This window comes from Natrix helvetica (genome assembly GCF_964273705.1).
Source record: "Natrix helvetica genome assembly, chromosome: 1".
Lineage (NCBI taxonomy): Eukaryota > Metazoa > Chordata > Lepidosauria > Squamata > Natricidae > Natrix > Natrix helvetica.
In genome coordinates, this window is record NC_138548.1 from 209,398,874 (window position 1) to 209,416,402 (window position 17,529).

General features: G+C 43.3%; 1 protein-coding gene across 3 annotated transcripts in view; it reads left to right on the forward strand.

The window, feature by feature from the left end:
* The window catches only part of LRP1 (LDL receptor related protein 1), a 382,005-nt gene extending 368,863 nt beyond the window's left edge, over positions 1-13,142 (forward strand). For all 3 annotated transcript variants that reach the window (XM_081934411.1, XM_081934412.1, XM_081934413.1), the window contains 9 exons: positions 548-688; positions 1,130-1,303; positions 2,125-2,286; positions 3,972-4,146; positions 4,352-4,456; positions 5,239-5,303; positions 6,407-6,497; positions 8,863-9,010; positions 11,093-13,142. In XM_081934411.1, coding sequence (XP_081790537.1) covers positions 548-688; positions 1,130-1,303; positions 2,125-2,286; positions 3,972-4,146; positions 4,352-4,456; positions 5,239-5,303; positions 6,407-6,497; positions 8,863-9,010; positions 11,093-11,233 — 1,202 coding nt within the window. In that variant the 3' untranslated portion in view covers positions 11,234-13,142. The remainder of the gene's footprint in view (positions 1-547; positions 689-1,129; positions 1,304-2,124; positions 2,287-3,971; positions 4,147-4,351; positions 4,457-5,238; positions 5,304-6,406; positions 6,498-8,862; positions 9,011-11,092) is intronic.
* Positions 13,143-17,529: the final 4,387 nt, after the last annotated feature.

Genomic DNA, 17,529 nt, shown 5'->3' on the forward strand with positions numbered 1-17,529 from the left:
CTTAGATCTGGCCCACAGGCCCATCCTGGGAATAGTGAAGGACTGGCCCGTGGTGCCTCTGCCAGTGAAAACAGAGCTTGGTTTTCACTGGCCAATGATTGCAGGAGGCCGTCAGAGACTAAAACAGAGCTCGGGAGCCTGTTTTCGCTGGCAGAGAACTTGGGCCACCACAGGCGCCACCGAGATGAGTGATGTTGAGCTGGCCAAGCACACACACACCCTGGGCATGTACCCCCTTCCGATGCAGCCCTTAATGAAATTGAGTTTGACACCCCTAGTCTGATGGATCATCAAGAAATAGGCGGGCGGGTGGGTGGGAATTGATTAGTATGGACTCTGAGCCAGCAAAAAACAAGCTGGATTGTAAAAAGACTCTTCCGAAACCGAATGAAAAGAAGGCAATCCAGAAGTTTGAAAATCAAGTCTTATTTCCTGAAGTTCTTTTCCCAACCCTCTTTGGATGCCAAAGGATCTGCCATGCAGTGACAGAAAATGTTTTACCTGAGACCTCTGCTGAACTCTTATATTTGCTGTCTTTTCTCTCCAGTGACCAACCCTTGTGACAGGAAGAAGTGTGAATGGCTCTGCCTCCTAAGCCCAAGCGGTCCCGTGTGTACCTGCCCCAATGGCAGAAGGTTGGACAATGGCATATGCGTGCTTGTTCCTTCACCTAGTGTCTCACCTGTTGGTAGGTCCATCTTCCCTTCTGCGCTCCAAGCTCTCTGTAACTGTGGGTCCTTTAGGCTTGAACTTTTTGCCCTTTAGCGAAGCTACTGGCACTGTAATGTCTACCCAAATTTTGGGCTTTCTTTAATATGCATGAGGATAAAGTTCTTCAGATCTTGCTTCTCAGAACCCGGTGCCACAGGCCGGAGGGCCGTGGCAACTCAAGAAGCCCACTTGGGCAGGAAGGGAGGGAAGCCCTAGCCTGCCCTGGCTGACAGCTCTGCTCCCCTAGGAAGTAACTGCCGGGATCCCCTCTCCGCGTCTTTGGGCATGCGAGCCATCGCCCGTTGCTCTTCCAGGTTCTGGAGCACCGGCCAGCTGGTCTTCATAATAAAATAAAATATTAATAATAAAAAGTAAGGAGGACCTGCTTTTTCATGTCTTTGCATGCTTTGTTCTTCAGTTCCAGCCACTGACACTTGCGATCTCGTTTGCCTCAATGGTGGCAGCTGTTTCCTCAATGCACGCAAGCAGCCCAAGTGCCGTTGCCAGCCACGTTACATCGGGGACAAGTGCCAGAATGACCAGTGCTCCAGCTATTGCCAGAACGGAGGCACTTGTGCTGCTTCTTTATCTGGTAAGTTGTTGTAAAAATTTACAAGAAGAGTTGGATGCCCAGAGCTCATCACTACAGGGAGGAGAAAAGTGGAGAGTCCTGGCTTACAGTACCGGGGAAAAAAAAATACAGCACTGCTCTGTTGAGTGCAAATGCGATTGGACACCAACATGTCCCTCACTTTGCTGCTTTTTTCCCTCGTTTCCCTATATTTTAAATTACAGGTAATCCTCAACGTACGACCACAAGTGAGACCCAAATTTCTGTTTGCTAAGTGAAACATTCCTTCAGTTAGCTTTGCCCCATTTCACCGCCTTTCTTGCCACAGTTGTTAAGTGAATCACTGCAGTTGTGAAGTTATTAAACCCGGCTGTTAAGTGAATCTGGCTTCCCCATTGACTTTGCTTGTCAGAAAGTGGCAAGTGACACTGCAACCGTCATAAATACGAGTCAGTTGCCAAGCGTCTGGATTTTGATCACATGCCATTGGCGATGCTGCAATGGTTGTCAATGTGAAAAACGGTCCCAATGCCGTTGTAACTTTGCACTTTTGTAAGTCGAGGACTACCTGTATTTTCCCCCCAAGGGCCTTGTAAGTTACATATATTCTTTGTAAATGTCTCTAGCGGAGTCAAATCTTCATTGATTTGCTACTTTTCCATTTGAAATGGATGGAGACTCCGAGCCAGGGAAAACATTTGACAGACAACATGGGCATTCAGTGAAATGCTTGGTTCGCTCCAGGAATTCAGTATACAGCCTTGCAAAGCTTGTTGTTGTTTGTTGGGAAGTCCTCTGCCAAACACTCTTCATCGACAATCTCTTCCTTCCCACCCACCCAGGGATGCCAACATGCCGCTGTCCCAATGGCTTCACTGGTTCTCAGTGTAACAAGCCGGTGTGCATGGATTACTGCCTTAACAACGGCAGTTGTACAGTCAACCAGGGCAACCAGCCAAACTGCCGCTGCCCGGACAGTTACGTTGGTGACAAGTGCCAGTTTCGTAAGTATTCCCAAGCAAGTCTTAAAAGATGTCCTGTGGGTTGGGAAGGGCAGAATCTGCCCGTCAGTCGTTGCCAAGAATAACCCCAAATTCTAACCAAAGGGAGGAGGTACAGAGAAACCAACTAGTGTATACCAAGCAGTCTTTTCCCCGACTTCCAGGAAGGTGGAGCTGAAATCTCTGCCTTGCTTCCTTAGATCTTTCTTGGGGTCGGTAGCAACAGCGAAGGTGAAATTGGATGGAAAATATATACATTTCTCTTCAAGGATTGCTGTAATACTTCCCTTCAATATAGAATAACTTTGCTTAACCTATTACTAGTGCAAATAGGCACATTTGGAGTGTGCTTGCAATCTTGGGTCACGTTCACAGTCTCTAGGTCAAACTGAAAGCCTTGGGGGGGCCAGATCCAGCCCGCGGGGTGCTTAAATCTGGACCGCAGGGTCATCCTGGAGACAGCAAAGCACTGCCCGCGGTGCCTCTGCCAGAGAAAACAGAACTCGGGGGGGGGGGGCTCCCAGCCTCCGTTTTCGCTAGCAGAGGTTTGCAGGAGGTCGTCGTAGCCAAAAACAGACCTTGCAAGGGTCTGCAAGGGGGTTCTCCTGTGCTCCATTTTCACTGGCAGAGGATTACAGGAAGCCGCCACAGCCAACAACGGAGCTTAGGAGCCCATTTACACTGGCAGACTGCTAAGGGCTCCACAGGTGCCCCTGATGCAAGTGATGTTGAGCTGGCCACGCCCACCCCAGCCCCTCGAGGTCAAACACAACCCTCATGCCACCCTCAATGATATTGAGTTTGGCACCCCTGCTCTAGGCACACCATAAAAATTTGCACAATGTGAGAACTGAACATGCCTGAGAACTTTAGAGTGTTCCATTTCCTCTTTGGATCATGCCAGGGTTTCTAGAAGTAAATCCTCTGAACTGGGAGGGTCTTAAGTGGCATTCCAGATGGGACAGACCTGTTCCAGGATTGGATTACCCTTTGGAACAGCTCAGGGGACTTCTTTCTGGAAACCATTGAACCCCAGTGGTGGGATTCAAAAAAAATTGTACTACTGGTTCTGTGGGCGTGGCATGGCTTGTTGGGCGTGGCAGGGGAAGGATACTGTAAAATCCCCATTCCATCCCCTCCCCATTAACCTGCTTTCCAGCTCCATTCTCCTGTCCAGGGCAACAGAAGAAGCCCCAGTCGATCAGCTGGGACTCAGGAGGCAGCGAATAGATGGGGGCGGGGCCAGCCAGAGGTGGTATTTGCAGGTTCTCCGAACTACTCAAAATTTCCGCTACCGGTTCTCCAGAACTGGTCAGAACCTGCTGAATACCACCTCTGCATTGAACCATTCAGGGAATGCCATGTTATGAAAGAGATTTACCAAGAGCTTTTTTGTGTTTCCGGGAGGAGAGGGGGCAGGGGAGTAGGAGAAGGCTGGGATATGCCAAAGCTTTCTGCAGCATTCTTTTTGCAAATAAGTGGATTCCTTTGCACATCCTTAATGTGCTACCACTTTTAAAAAAATAACATTTAATAATAACCAATCAGCTGTGTATAAGAGATCCCAAAAAGATTCCCGAGTGAGCCGGCAGTCCATTGTTTGTGACTCTCAGGCTCAGGCAGAATCTCTGCTGTGAATCTGGAATGAATCCTTTCCCCTTACGCCAACATCTCTCTTGCTCTTTCAGGCCTTTGTTCGAACTACTGTGAAAATAATGGCGTGTGCCATTTGACAGCCTCTGGGACTCAGCAGTGTCGCTGCACAACAAATTATTACGGTGACCGCTGCCAGCATGACAAGTGTGACCGCTGCCTCAAGGGCAAATGCTCCATCAACAAGCAGACCGGCAATGTCACCTGCATGTAAGTAGGTGGGATTTGTTGCGGGAAGTGCCGGTGGGTGTGGAACGAGGAGAGCCCAAGTGGTTCGGGGTTGTAGGGGGAACGGCTGAACCAAGGACAGGAAGGGGGGGGGGAATGGCTAGGACAGTGGGGCTATGTTGAAAGACTGAGAGTCGTGGTAAGAAATCTGGGCTCCATTGACCACACTTCCCTTTGACCTTTGCAGATGCCCTGATGGCAAGATGGCCCCCAGCTGTTTGACTTGCAACAACTACTGCATGAATGGAGGGACATGCACTATGAATGCTGAAACTTCTATGCCAGAGTGCCAGTGAGTAGGGAGGAAACTTGGAACGAAGGAAGGGACGTGCCCATGCGCTCGAGATAAAAGAAGAGATGATTACCCACCACTTTCCAGAATGATAAGGGTCTTGATTTCCCATGTCATCCTGTTTCCCAGTTCTTCTCTTTTTCTGTTCTGAGGGCATTCTTAGAATATTGTCTATTGCCCTATTGCCTTAGATCGGGGGTGCTTAGATCTGACGCACAGGGCCACCCTGGAAACAGCCCATTTTCGCTGGCAGAGCTCTCGGGCCGCCACAGGCACCCCTGACACAAGTGACATATAGCTGCCCCCCACCCCCGAGGTCAAATATAACGCTGATGCAGCACTCAATGAAATCGAGTTTGACACGCCTGCCTTAGATCACCTAGAGTAGTTGTTAATAGCAGTAGCACTTAGACTTATATACCGCTTCACAGTGCTTTACAGCCCCCTCTAAGTAGTTTACAGAGTCAGCCTATTGCCCCCAACAGTCTGGGTCCTCATTTACCAACTTCGGAACACTGAGTCAACCTTGAGCTGGTCAGGATCAAACTCCTGACAGCGAGCAGAGTCAGCCTGCAATGCTGCATTCTAGCCACTGCACCACCATAGCTCTCCATAACTTATATAAGCTACATAATTCACGTCATCCAGCCCTGATTTATTATTCTCTCCGTTAGTTTCGCCCCAATATTGCTCTTGCCAGCCTCTTCCCTGCTCAAAGAAGCTGTCCTATCGGGTTTATCTCGCATCCACCCTGCTTACGTTTTTTGCTTCTCGCTCTACAGGTGTATCTTGGAGATGACTGGGGAGCGTTGTGAGGAATCGATGAACAGTGGGCAACAAAGCAGCCGTAAGTGGAGTGGAGAGATGACTGTCGGCGGGGCTGATGTCTGTCTGTGTGTGTTGGAAAGGAATATTGGGAGATTGGAGGTCATCTGTTTGTAGAAAAAAAAATTGATGAGTTTCCAAATCAAGCATGTGACTCATGTTGTTTCAGTGTCTTAAGATCCTGCCTCCCACTATATTTACACGTGGAACAATCCACTAAGATTATCTTTCCAGCTCTGATGAGACGTTGGGAGTATTGTCCACCGGTTTTGGGGATATTAGCAAAGAATGGCTTCCCTGCAAAAGTTGACATTGAATTGATTAGGAAGGTAACCATAGTCAACGGAGAACAGATAATATTTTCACTAACAGAGGAGAATCTTTGTAGCTCAGGGTTGAAAGGAGGGGTCCTTGGTGCTCTCTCAGCTTGCTTGTTTTCTTGCAGGCGTTTCATTACCCTAATAGGTAGCATCATCAGTGCTAGCTTATCTAGTTAGGGTAATGAAACGTCTGGGAGAAAACAAGGAAGCTCAGAGAGCACCAAAGACCCCCCCTCAAAATTTTCACTGTTCTCATTCTGGAGCTGTTGTGAGTTCCGTAGAGGACAGAAGGAAGTTCAGTACGGAAGGTTGTGAACATTAAAGGGGTAGTAGACTCCACTGTTATTGCAACAAAGGGTCTGGCAGGCAGGCAGAGCAATACTGCCACCCCAGCCACTGCCACATTGAAGCGCCATCTCTTCATTATAAGGGAGAAGGGATTCTGTCTATTTACTCCAAGGTGGTTGACTTGGTTCTCCCCTTCCCCAACCTTTGCCGCATAATAACACCGTAGAGTAAGTCATATTGAAGGCTCGTGGCTCAAATTCATGCTTAGGAGACCCTTTGCTCTTGAAGGAAGAACGGGGGTCTCCACAGTGCTACCCACTACCCACACTGTCTCCCATTTGGGAATGGAGAGGAATATACTCTCTCAGATTATCTATTGCTGTCATCATTTGGCAGGGAAAAAAACCGATATCCAGAGACATCTATAAAGAGAAGGTAACATGGCTCAGGAGTCCGGAGCAGGGATGGATGTTTTCTATGTTTCAGAGATAACCAATGTCTCCCTATTTTTTTCTAGGAACTGTCTCTATTGTCATCCCAATTCTGCTGCTGCTGCTCCTAATGTTAGTGGCCGGTGCTGTGGTTTGGTACAAAAAACGGATTAAAGGGTAAGCTTGGGCATCCCAAAACAACGAATGCAGATGGTCTAAGAAGACCTATATAACTACCGCAGTATAGACTGGCTTTCTATTCTTAAATGCAGGATTATTCATTTATATAAGCCAGCTTTTAGACAGATGCAAACCCTTCTCAGCAAGGTTCGACCTTGATTATGTCTATGAGACAGTCTGTTGCGCTTCTGTTCTCACCGATGACACCTTTTGCCTTGGATCAATAATTCCTTTCAGGTGCCAAATTGGATTGAAGTACCTTGTACTGGGGGGCGCGGTGGTTCGGTGGCTAAGACGCTGAGCTTGTCGATCAGAAAGGTCGGCAGTTTGGCGGTTCGAATCCCTAGCACTGCGTAATGGAGTAAGCTCCTGTTACTTGTCCCAGCTTCTGCCGATTTAACAGTTCGAAAGCACATAAAAAATGCAAGTGGAAAAATAGGAACCACCTTTGGTGGGAAGGGAACAGCACTCTGTGTGCCTTCATCGTTTAGTCATGCCAGTCATATGACCACGGAGATGTCTTTGGACAGCGCTGGCTCTTCGGCTTTGAAATGGAGATGAGCACCGCCCCCTAGAGTCGGGAATGACTAGCACATATATACGAGGGGAACCTTTTTACCTTTACCTTTTTATCTTGTACTATGGTGTGTGTGAAATAGATCTATATTAGTCTCCCTTTATTTATTTATCAGCACAAATGCAACACACATATATGTGTGTGTGAGTGTGTATGTATGTGTATATATATATGTGTGTGTGTGTGTGTGTGTGTGTGTGTGTGTGTGTGTTTGTGTTACAACCGCTGGTATGCCCAAATATGGGAGGGAGCTCACTCTTCCCTCTTTCTGTCCTTCGGCTCATCACAGAAAACCATGCAGGCAGAAACCCATATTTTTATTTTAATGTTGCCTTTTTATATTTGTGTTGTATTTGTGCTGATAAATAAATAAAGGGAGACTAGTTATGGATCCATTTCAAGCTGTTTAGCTCTCATCAGCTAGCCATACCCTTAGTGGGATTTGAACCTGGGGTGTGTTACATATTAGGCAGACTTGCTAGCCACTTGCTAGTCTCCCTTTATTTATTTATCAGCACAAATACAACATATATATATATATATATATATATATATATATATATATATATATATATATATATATATATATATATATATATATATATATATATATATATATATATATATATATATATATATATATATATATATATATATATATATATATATATATATATATATATATATATACACATACATACATACACACACACACATACATACACATACATACATACATACACATATACACACACACACATATACATATATATAATACTAGTATCTGGATTGTCTTGGGAGGAAATGGATGGAGAAGGTGTATCTTTTGCATACTTAATAACCCAAAACATATGAATCTTTGGCTTCCAACAAGTACCTTAAGATAGGAAATGTCACTGATATATATATATATATATACATACATACATACATACATACACACACACGTACGTAATATGTAAAGGCACTGAGCTTGTCAGATGGAAAACTGACAGCCCAGGTTCTAGTCCTAGGACACCGTCCTCATCTTGACTGAGGGAGCTAGCATTGTCCAAAGAATTGTTCTGTGGTCATGTGGCCAACATGTTTATATGCCAAAGGCGCATGGAACACTATTACCTTTCCACCTAAGTGGTACCTATCAATCTACTCACATTTGCATGCTTTCAAACTGCTAGGTGGGCAGAAACTGGGGAAGGAATGAGAGCTCATCCCCTTGCATGGTGCTCAGGTCTCGAACCCTGGGCTGTCAGCTTTCCATCAGACAAACGCAGTGCCTTTAACTGCTGAGCCATCACATCTCCTATATCCAGATTACTTTACAACGAAACTCTTCTGCATTAACCGATGTTATATCCCCCCCCCCCCCATTATATGCATAAACATTATTCTGAGGGCCAAACTACATTTTACAAATAACACCTTGGATTCCAGTCTCCTATGTCTATAAAACAGGGTGGAGAGAGAGATTTCCATGTCCTTACGCAGCAATTTCCAGAAAACACAAAACATTTTTCCCCGGTGAAGATATTTGCAGTGCAAAATCAATACATACAGAAGAGATTAAAGATCCTATCCTTTTACACACATTCCTTGAAGATGTTTAAACTATCTCAACAAACACAACAAGCACAACAATTGCTGAGCTAGTGCATTATTCTGCCCCGCCTCCCTAGCATTTGCAGTTCAGGTCCTACTCAGTAATGCTGCATTGCCGTCCGCTTGCATCCATGCCTACCCATGGGTGTTTGACCCCCATTCATCCCTGCTGTGTCTCTCATCCAGGGCCAAAGGTTTTCAGCACCAGCGCATGACCAACGGAGCCATGAATGTGGAGATTGGCAATCCCACCTACAAGATGTACGAGGGAGACCCCGACGCAGATGATGTAGGGGAGCTGCTAGATGCCGACTTCGCTCTGGACCCCGATAAGGTTTGGAAGAGGAAGTGGGACCCCAGACTGCATAAAGATGTTGTGCACCACCATTATTATATGAGACTCTTGTGCCTGGGAAAGCCGCATTACCCAATCTGTAGTTACACATATTGATGATAATTTAAACAGGTAGTCCTCGACTTACAGCAGTTCATTTAGTGAACTTCAAAGTTACAACGACACTGAAAAAAAAAGACTTATGACTGCATGGTCATGTGATCAAAATTCAGACACTTAGCAACTGATTCATATTTATGACGGGTGCAGTGTCCCGGGGTCATGTGATCACCTTTTGTGACCATCGGATAAATGGAAGTCAATGGGGAAGCCACATTCACTTAACCACCTGGTTAGTTACTTAACAACTGCAGTGATTTCGTTAACAACTGTGGCAAGAAAGGTCGTGAAATGGGAAAAACGTAACAAATGTCTCACTTAGCAAACAGAAATTTGGCGCTCAATTGTCATAAGTCGAGAACTACCTCTAAGTGATACTAATATCCAATTGCATCTGCACATTTTGTGACATGAACGCAACAGTGCCCTTCCTATCCCAAGGTCTTCATGGATTAAAAGGGTCACCCTTGAATACAGAGATCAAATGCCATTGTGTGGTTTTTACACAATGATGTTGTGCGGGTTGGAAAATAGATAGCTCTTTTCAAATGACCATAACTTGCAAATCTTCAATAATTTCACCCTATCTACTTTCAATGTGTTCAATTTGCAATTTAAAAAGGAGGTTTCATTTAGTGTTTCTGTAGACTACATCTGGGGAAATTGTGGGAGCCTTGCCACCTACTGGCTCTGGGTTTAAGGCTTAATATCCCATTTGCCTATAGCCTCTCACTAGCTGGATGGTTAGCAGTTTTCCAAGGCAGATGTTTGGGCAGAAATATTAGCCTTAAACTACCCGTGAATGGTTGCACTTACACCAGGGAACTGGAGAAACTTAAGTAGCATTATTTTCCATTTTGTTTGTTTGTTTGTTTGTTTTATTGGATTTATATGCCGCCCTTCTCCCAAAGGACTCAGGGCGGCGTACAACATTAAAAAACACGTCTCACAAAAGTTAAAAGGAAATTAGATAAATATCCAAAAAACCAAACCCAATTAATATGACAATAACATTTTAAAAATTAGATAAAATTAACAGGCCAGACCGTTAATTTCATGCATAACCATACAATATGGTTTAGTATTAGGGTGTGTTTTTATAGTAACTTCAAAAAAGACAATTGGTAATATGCTTTGTTATTCCCCCAAAGCCCAACAATTTGAGCAATGCATTTTTCCATTAGTATTTTGGATGGCCAAATTAAAACAGGGGAAGGGAGCCAACCAGATACAGTGTGGAACACCCATTAACTTTGGCCAAAGTCTTGAGTTTTGGATTGTGAGGGTCTCCCCTTCATTGAAATGATCCATGCCATCTCTCCAGGCATTATTACTGCTAAGCAATAATTGATTGGTTTTCCTTTTCACTGAGTGTTGTAGGCCACTCAGTCACTCTTAGGTCAGAGGGGCAGCTCAACTAAGTGATAAATAAATAAAAAAGATGCAAGGATTTCACACATAATTTAGAATAAGTGCTCCTGAATGTTCATAAGCACAGCACCTGTGCTTATGAAAGTAGCTCCATTTTTGTCAGACCTCTTGATGTAAGAGTGTCACCAGCTAGAAAAATGCACGCGCGCATGCACGGAACAATTTACAGTGAACTGTGCACACGCAGTCACTAAAAACCAAAATGGCGGTGGCCCAGCGGCAGCAAGGGAACCAGTTTGGGCGCATGGCAAGCCTAGGTCACTGCCAGTTCTGCAACCCAGGCCTAAATTCCACTGCTGGTTCAGCTGAACCGGGCCAAATTGGGAGCAACCCACCTCTGCTGACATGACGCCCAAACCTTTTTAAAGCCACGCTAGTTGTTGCCCTTCTGTGTTGAGAAGGAAAGGAACAATAGTTCTCTGAGTTAGGGATGATGTTGGGGATAATATAAAGATGAAGTCTCAGAGAAGCTGGCTTTGTCCTTTTCCCCAGCCAGTTCTTACTCTCTTTTTTTCCCTTTCTCTCCTCTAGCCCACAAACTTCACAAACCCAGTGTACGCCACACTCTACATGGGCGCCCATAATAGCCGCAATTCACTAGCCAGCACAGACGAAAAGCGGGAGCTGCTGTCGAGAGGAGCAGATGATGACCTTGGCAACCCCCTGGCATAAGGAATGGGGGAATGGGCCATCAGCCCAAGACAGAGACCAGATGGAAAGAGACCAGATGGGGAGGGAGCAAGAGATACTGTATAAATGTACAAATGAAGGATTATTACTTTTATATGTGAGCAGTATTATTACCTGTATATTCCCTTTCATCTACCAGCCGCTGAATCTCTTGTCACTGGACTCGGGGAAAGGGGGGGGTGGGGTGATTGACGTTAAGGCAATGTAGGGAAATAGGGGGAGAATTGTAAGAAGACCCCACTTTAGGTTAAAGGGCTGGATCTTTTTGCTTGCTGCACAAAACAATCCACTTCTGCTTCTTCTTCTGCAGGCAGCTTTAGGCTGCTAGCCTTTTAAAAGTTTTGCAATAGTTTCCCACCCTTCTCAGGATGCTGTTGACGAATCCAGGGACATGTTTGGGGAAGACTTTCTCTTGCCAGAAGTTGGAGATGAACCATATTGAAAAGTGCATGTTTGGAACCTGTAGGGAAGGGGGGAACGCCTTCCTTCCTTCTCGTGCACACTGAAACCTGGTTTCACTGAACGTGGATCCCAATATGACCCCAATGTTGACAATGGCTCAATGTAGGTTTGTCGGACAAGAGGTACCCAGGACAGGCACACCAGTGGTCCTTTAAATCTGAGGCACTGGGTTGGGGAACCATGATTTTAAGTTTGCTCATTTTCATTTGCCCCTAATGCGCAAGGCAACTTGAACATTACTTTTCCCCCCTCCCTTCGCAGATTGATCCATTTGGGGAAGAAAATGGGGAGTGGGTCAGTAGCCGCACATCCATCACAAACTTTTGGGTTGGAGAAAATCCCAGAGTAACCTGTGGATGTAACCTACTTTATGCAAACAAATTCTTGTTCTGTTTTGTGATTCCTCTTTAAAACAAAAACAAAAAACAAGCCTTATATCAGAATGTCTTACGGAGCAGATTTCCCTGCATTGCGCAGACGTGGCAATAGCTTATCCTGGCCTGCTTCTCCTTCGCTTTCGTGCAGCAGTTCCATTTGCTCAGTGAGCAAAAGGAGCTGATTCTTAATTTGACCATTTGTCATTAAAAAGAGAAGAAGAAAAAAAAACCCAAACCAACCTTTCAACGTTTCCTGTGTTCCATCAGGTCCTTGCAGATCACCCGAAAGTCCACGAAAGGCCCTTTTGGCTACCTAAGAATTGAATTAAAGAACCACTGGTGTGAATGTTCTTTCCATCAAGTGCATTCTTTTTTTTTTTCCCCAACAGTTTTTCCTGTGTGTTTCCAACAATGGCCTTTTCTCTCACAGCACCCAGCCAATCTAATCTTCTCTTTGCAACGCCTTAATCATTTTTTTCTACCAGTATGATTTTAATCTACTCTTATCCCATCAGCCACCACCCAAACTGGTTTTCTCATATCTTTTCACCTTTCCACTAATTTCTTTCCCCCGAAAGCATTTTATTTCCAGAAATCGTATTCTTTTTGGAGAATTATTACTTTGACTGTATCTCACTTTATTTTAGTCTCCGTGTCTTAAGACTAAGCAGAGTTTACAAATTGTGAATTGCAACAAAGGTCCCATTTCTTACCCCCCCTTTTCTGACCTTCCCCCCTCCTCCCTCCATCACCACAATTTCCATCATTCCTATTTCGGGAAAGAGGTTCAAATGTTATTTCAACTTTCATTTCTTTCCAACTTGTTTTTTTTTTAAAGATGAAATCAGATCAGAAGTAAATAAGATGAACTAGCTTTTATAGTAGAAATTACATGCATGTAGGGGGGAGGGAAGGAGGTCTCCTCAGCATTTTTTTTCCCTGGGAAGGGGACCCAAATGTTTTAATAATTTTTGCCAGATTACTTTACAACTAAAAACAAAACATTAAAAATAAAAAACAGATATTGTTATAAATAAAATTTTTAAAAACTACTGCTTTTAAACATTTTCTTTATTTCATTTGGGGCTGGTTTTATTCCATGGGAAATTGCAAATTCTGAACAGTTTTGTCATATATGTTACCTAAACAACAGGAGAGCCAACTTGGTCTGGTAGTTAAAGAACGAGGCTAGAGACTGGGAGATGGTGAGTTCTAGCCCCACCTTAGACACAGAGCCAGATATTTGACCTTGGGCCAGTCACTCACTCTTAGCCCTAAGAAGGAGGCAAGCACAAACCACTTATGGAAAACTTGCTAAGAAAACTAGGGACTTGTTTAGGCAGCCACTAAGAGTCAACTTGAAGGCACAAAAACAAAAAAGAAACTCGTGCCTATCTCAGCAAAGCAAGAGGTCTGGGAAGCCTCAGCCTAGGAAAAGACCTTTCCAAAGTTTTGCTCTGCTTCAATTTGGCATCAGGCAGGCAGGGAAATCACCTTCCCAATTTTCCTATCCTTTCTCTTGAGTTGAGAATTAAACCACTTGCTGTAACCTTTTCTCCCTCTCCAAAATTATTTAGAGAAGCTTTTATAATTGTCAGGTTATTTTGTGGGGATAATATGGGACTAGACTGAGAAGTCAGAAAGTATTCCACTGTTGGCCATAACACACACACACACACACACACACGTACATGCAGTTACCAAGAATCAACCAGGAGTGTCCAACCTTTGTTTGATTAATAGCATTCTTCCTCAACTTGGTGCCTTGTGTGTAGAGAAGCCACAATTCTCAGAATCCCCTGTCTAGTATAACAAACGTACCTGGAGATTGATGAAGGCTGTTTCACAGAACTTTGATTTCTTCTAAAGATGGTATCCCCAAAGATGGTGGAAGGTTCAAAACAGCTTTTATGAAGCTTCATATTATCTCATCTTAAATATGAATGGAGTCTCCCAGTAAACTCAATATTTCCCCCCTTTTTAACATCAGATTTCTATGAGTGATTGCAAGGACAAGAAGCCAAGTATAAAGAGACCACTCCAGCAAACTACGGCTGAAATTCCTACTACAGCTCTACGAAATGCAAGACTTCCTTCTGCATTTCGCCGGCTTGGTTTGAAATCTCCACCCTGCTAGTCTAATAATATTCATGTTAATAGGCATTGCATTTTGTCCCTTGATCTCTCTTAACAACTCATCACTTGCTTTAGATAAAATTAGATTCCTATTGTAAGGCAAGCGGTAGTTAGGAAGGACAAAGTTGAGGGAAGAATTCTGCCATTGGCTATCACAGCTCACTTGGATGAAACTGATGGTGGGAAGATCACAAAAGGAATTTTGTTACAAAATGTAGGTCCTGAGCCATATTCCTGTTGGACTCCTTAAAATGAGGTCTTTAAAAACCCTCTTAAGGTCCCTTCCAGCACAGTGATCCCTGATTATGATCATGATGCATTCCTCCATTTCTAAATTTATTCTAGAGTTTGAACTAAATCTTGATAAATATTGACCCATGTTTTTGATTCACACCCCTGCGTCATGTTTCCTCTATTTTGCATAAGCTTTGTGGAGGATCAACATGATTTGAAGTTCCATATTGGTCACCAGGTGGCACCAACAACCAGATAGATTGTGCAAACCAAAGCTGAACCTAATAGGAAATTAAAGTTTACGATTGCTTTGTTGAAAATAAGATCCTTATACACAATATCTCCACAACGAAGAATTTTCCAATTGAGTCAAATTTCTTAAATATGCTCCAAACTTTCTCATTTTCTGAATGGTTAGTTTTGGTTCCTTTGAAAAAAGATATATCTCCACTCAAAACAACCATACTGAAACTATATGGCACTCCAATTTTTAATTTTGCAGTGGTGACATCCAAAATAAGAGGGGCTTGAGCAAGGAGACTTCTCTGAGGGCTTCCCTATTAATGGTAAGATGGCCATGTACATAAAATTCACTTCCAGTTTTAGGGAATAAGGAAGTCAGCATCTCAGGTAGACATTTCCAGATAAGCTCGACTTCTGCAATAAAACCTAGGACTTCCCTGGTCCAGAAGTTGTCAAAGTTGGTAACTTTGCCATGCCTCGTTACCTAGCATTGTATGTATGCATTGCCATCTTGGGGATCCGATTGTTCTCCATGCGGAGAATATGACCTGCAAGTTGGAGCCAAATTAAGGAATTTGTCCTGATATCAGTGAAAGAACTCATCACTAAATCATAATCTCAGGAAAAAAATGAGGCTAGAATCATCTGTTCTCAGCACCCAAAGGAGTGTTGGATTTTTAATTGTCAAAATGGTAGCATCTCTCATCTGTGCAGTTGACTAACCTCCTAAACCTTTACCATCTTCTAATCCAAGCACAAGCCAGGTTTCAATTTGCACAATCTGCCTTTTGCTGGCTACTCAGGCCCACCAAGAATGTTCTTTCCAAATCATCATTAGAAATGTACCTCTAGACCACAAAAGCCCATCCAGGTAACAAAATTTTTATCCTGCCATTTTTCTCTCGTCTCACAATCTACATATACTGTAAATGCTTAATAGACCCCCAATTCTTAACCAGACCTTTTCTTAGAATATAAAATCCCCAACATTCCTCATACAACCTCTGGCAGTGATCCCACGCTTAATATGTATATTTAAAGATTTGCCTTATCTTTTCTGAACCTACAAATTCCCCAAAGACAACCCTGTTTTTATTCTCTCAACACCTACAACAAACCTCAAGATTACTGTTCACAAATGTTCAGACTAGAAAAGCAGAGCTGCCTTTCATCAGATTACTTCTTCCCGTGTCCTCAGTTTTGGCTGACAGTGTTAAATAATAGAATATTGAAAGAAAATTGAGTAATTGGCTTCGCTGACAACCTATGATTCTATCAAAAAGGTTTGCAATTCTGTCAACAGATGATTACACACATCTGCATGTTTGGTGGGATGAGAATAAAACTCACTAGATGCTTTTCATTGTTACATTAAGGCATGGTTTGTTAAATGGTTTGTTGAAAAATTAGGAGTAGTATTACAGAATATGCTAATCACAGATGAGAAACCACAGGCAGTGATAAAGCAAGATGACATTATAACCTAGTTCAGAGGGGGACAGGCCATGAGTTATGTGTGCAGTGCTCCCCAATATGTATTAATTTTGTAGAAATTGTGTAGAACCCATTTTGCAGAACCCAAAGACCTGGAGTGAGCAAGTATAGTATTGTATAGAATAGAATAGAATAGAATAGAATAGAATAGAATAACAGAGTTGGAAGGAACCTTGGAGGTCTTCTAGTCCAATCCCCTGCTTAGGCAAGAAACCCTACCCCACTTCAGACAAATGGTTAGCCAACATCTTCTTAAAAACTTCCAGTGTTGAAGCACTCACAACTTCTGCAGGCAAGTTGTTCCACTGATTAATTGTTGTAACTGTCAGGAAGTTTCTCCTCAGTTCTAAGTTGCTTCTCTCCTTGATTAGTTTCCACCCATTGCTTCTTGTTCTACCCTCAGGTGCTTTGAAGAACAGCTTATCTCCCTCTTCTTTGGGGCAACCCCTGAGATATTGGAACACTGCTATCATGTCTCCCCTAGTCCTTCTTTTCATTAAACTAGATATATCCAGTTCCTGCACCTGTTCTTCGTATATTTTAGCCTCTGGTCCCCTGGAGTTAGAGGATGAGATTGTTGGTGACTTGGTTGATGCTTTGGAAATATTCAAAGAATGAATTTGGTGCCCTAAACCTTGCAGCTTAAGTAATCTTCATGTCTATGTCCTCTGCCAAGAGTTGATGAGTTTAGTTTTTCCTGGGTTGGAGGAGTTTAAGAAGCAAAAAGGATATTTTAGGTATTTCCCCCCATTCCCAATTCCAATGATAACATGCTGTTCCCAGACACAATGCCAATTTTTTTTTAAAAAAATTAAATGCAATTCTTATCAGTATGAAGGTTCTCTATCCTTGATTTGTATGTTATGTCATGCAGGACATATTGTGAGAGCTTATGCATAGCAACAATCGTTGTTTGAAATACCTTCAAGGCAATATCTAGAATATAATATTTGTAGTAATCCCACCTCAGCCGCTGCCAATTTATCATTGTGGACACATTCAGTTGACCTTTTTCAACTGAAATGTTGTCCTGTGATGAATGCTTCATCCCCAATATTGTCAAATGTTTTATATCCTTCTGTGTCTTCCTTACATATTCCAAGGCACGTGCAAAGTTGCTCTTCTTCAGCTTGCGTAGGTTGTCGTCATTTCCTACAATTCCCTCTTAAGTTAATGTTGTATATGTTTGGTTATTGTGCTTGGTAGAGGAAGTTTGCTCCCCACAGGACCAGCCCAAATCTGAAATATGGAGAAGGTCAATGCAGATCAGTCCAAGAACTGGCGTTAGTGCTTTTCAGATGTTTTGGACTACAGCTCCTAAAGTCTTATGAA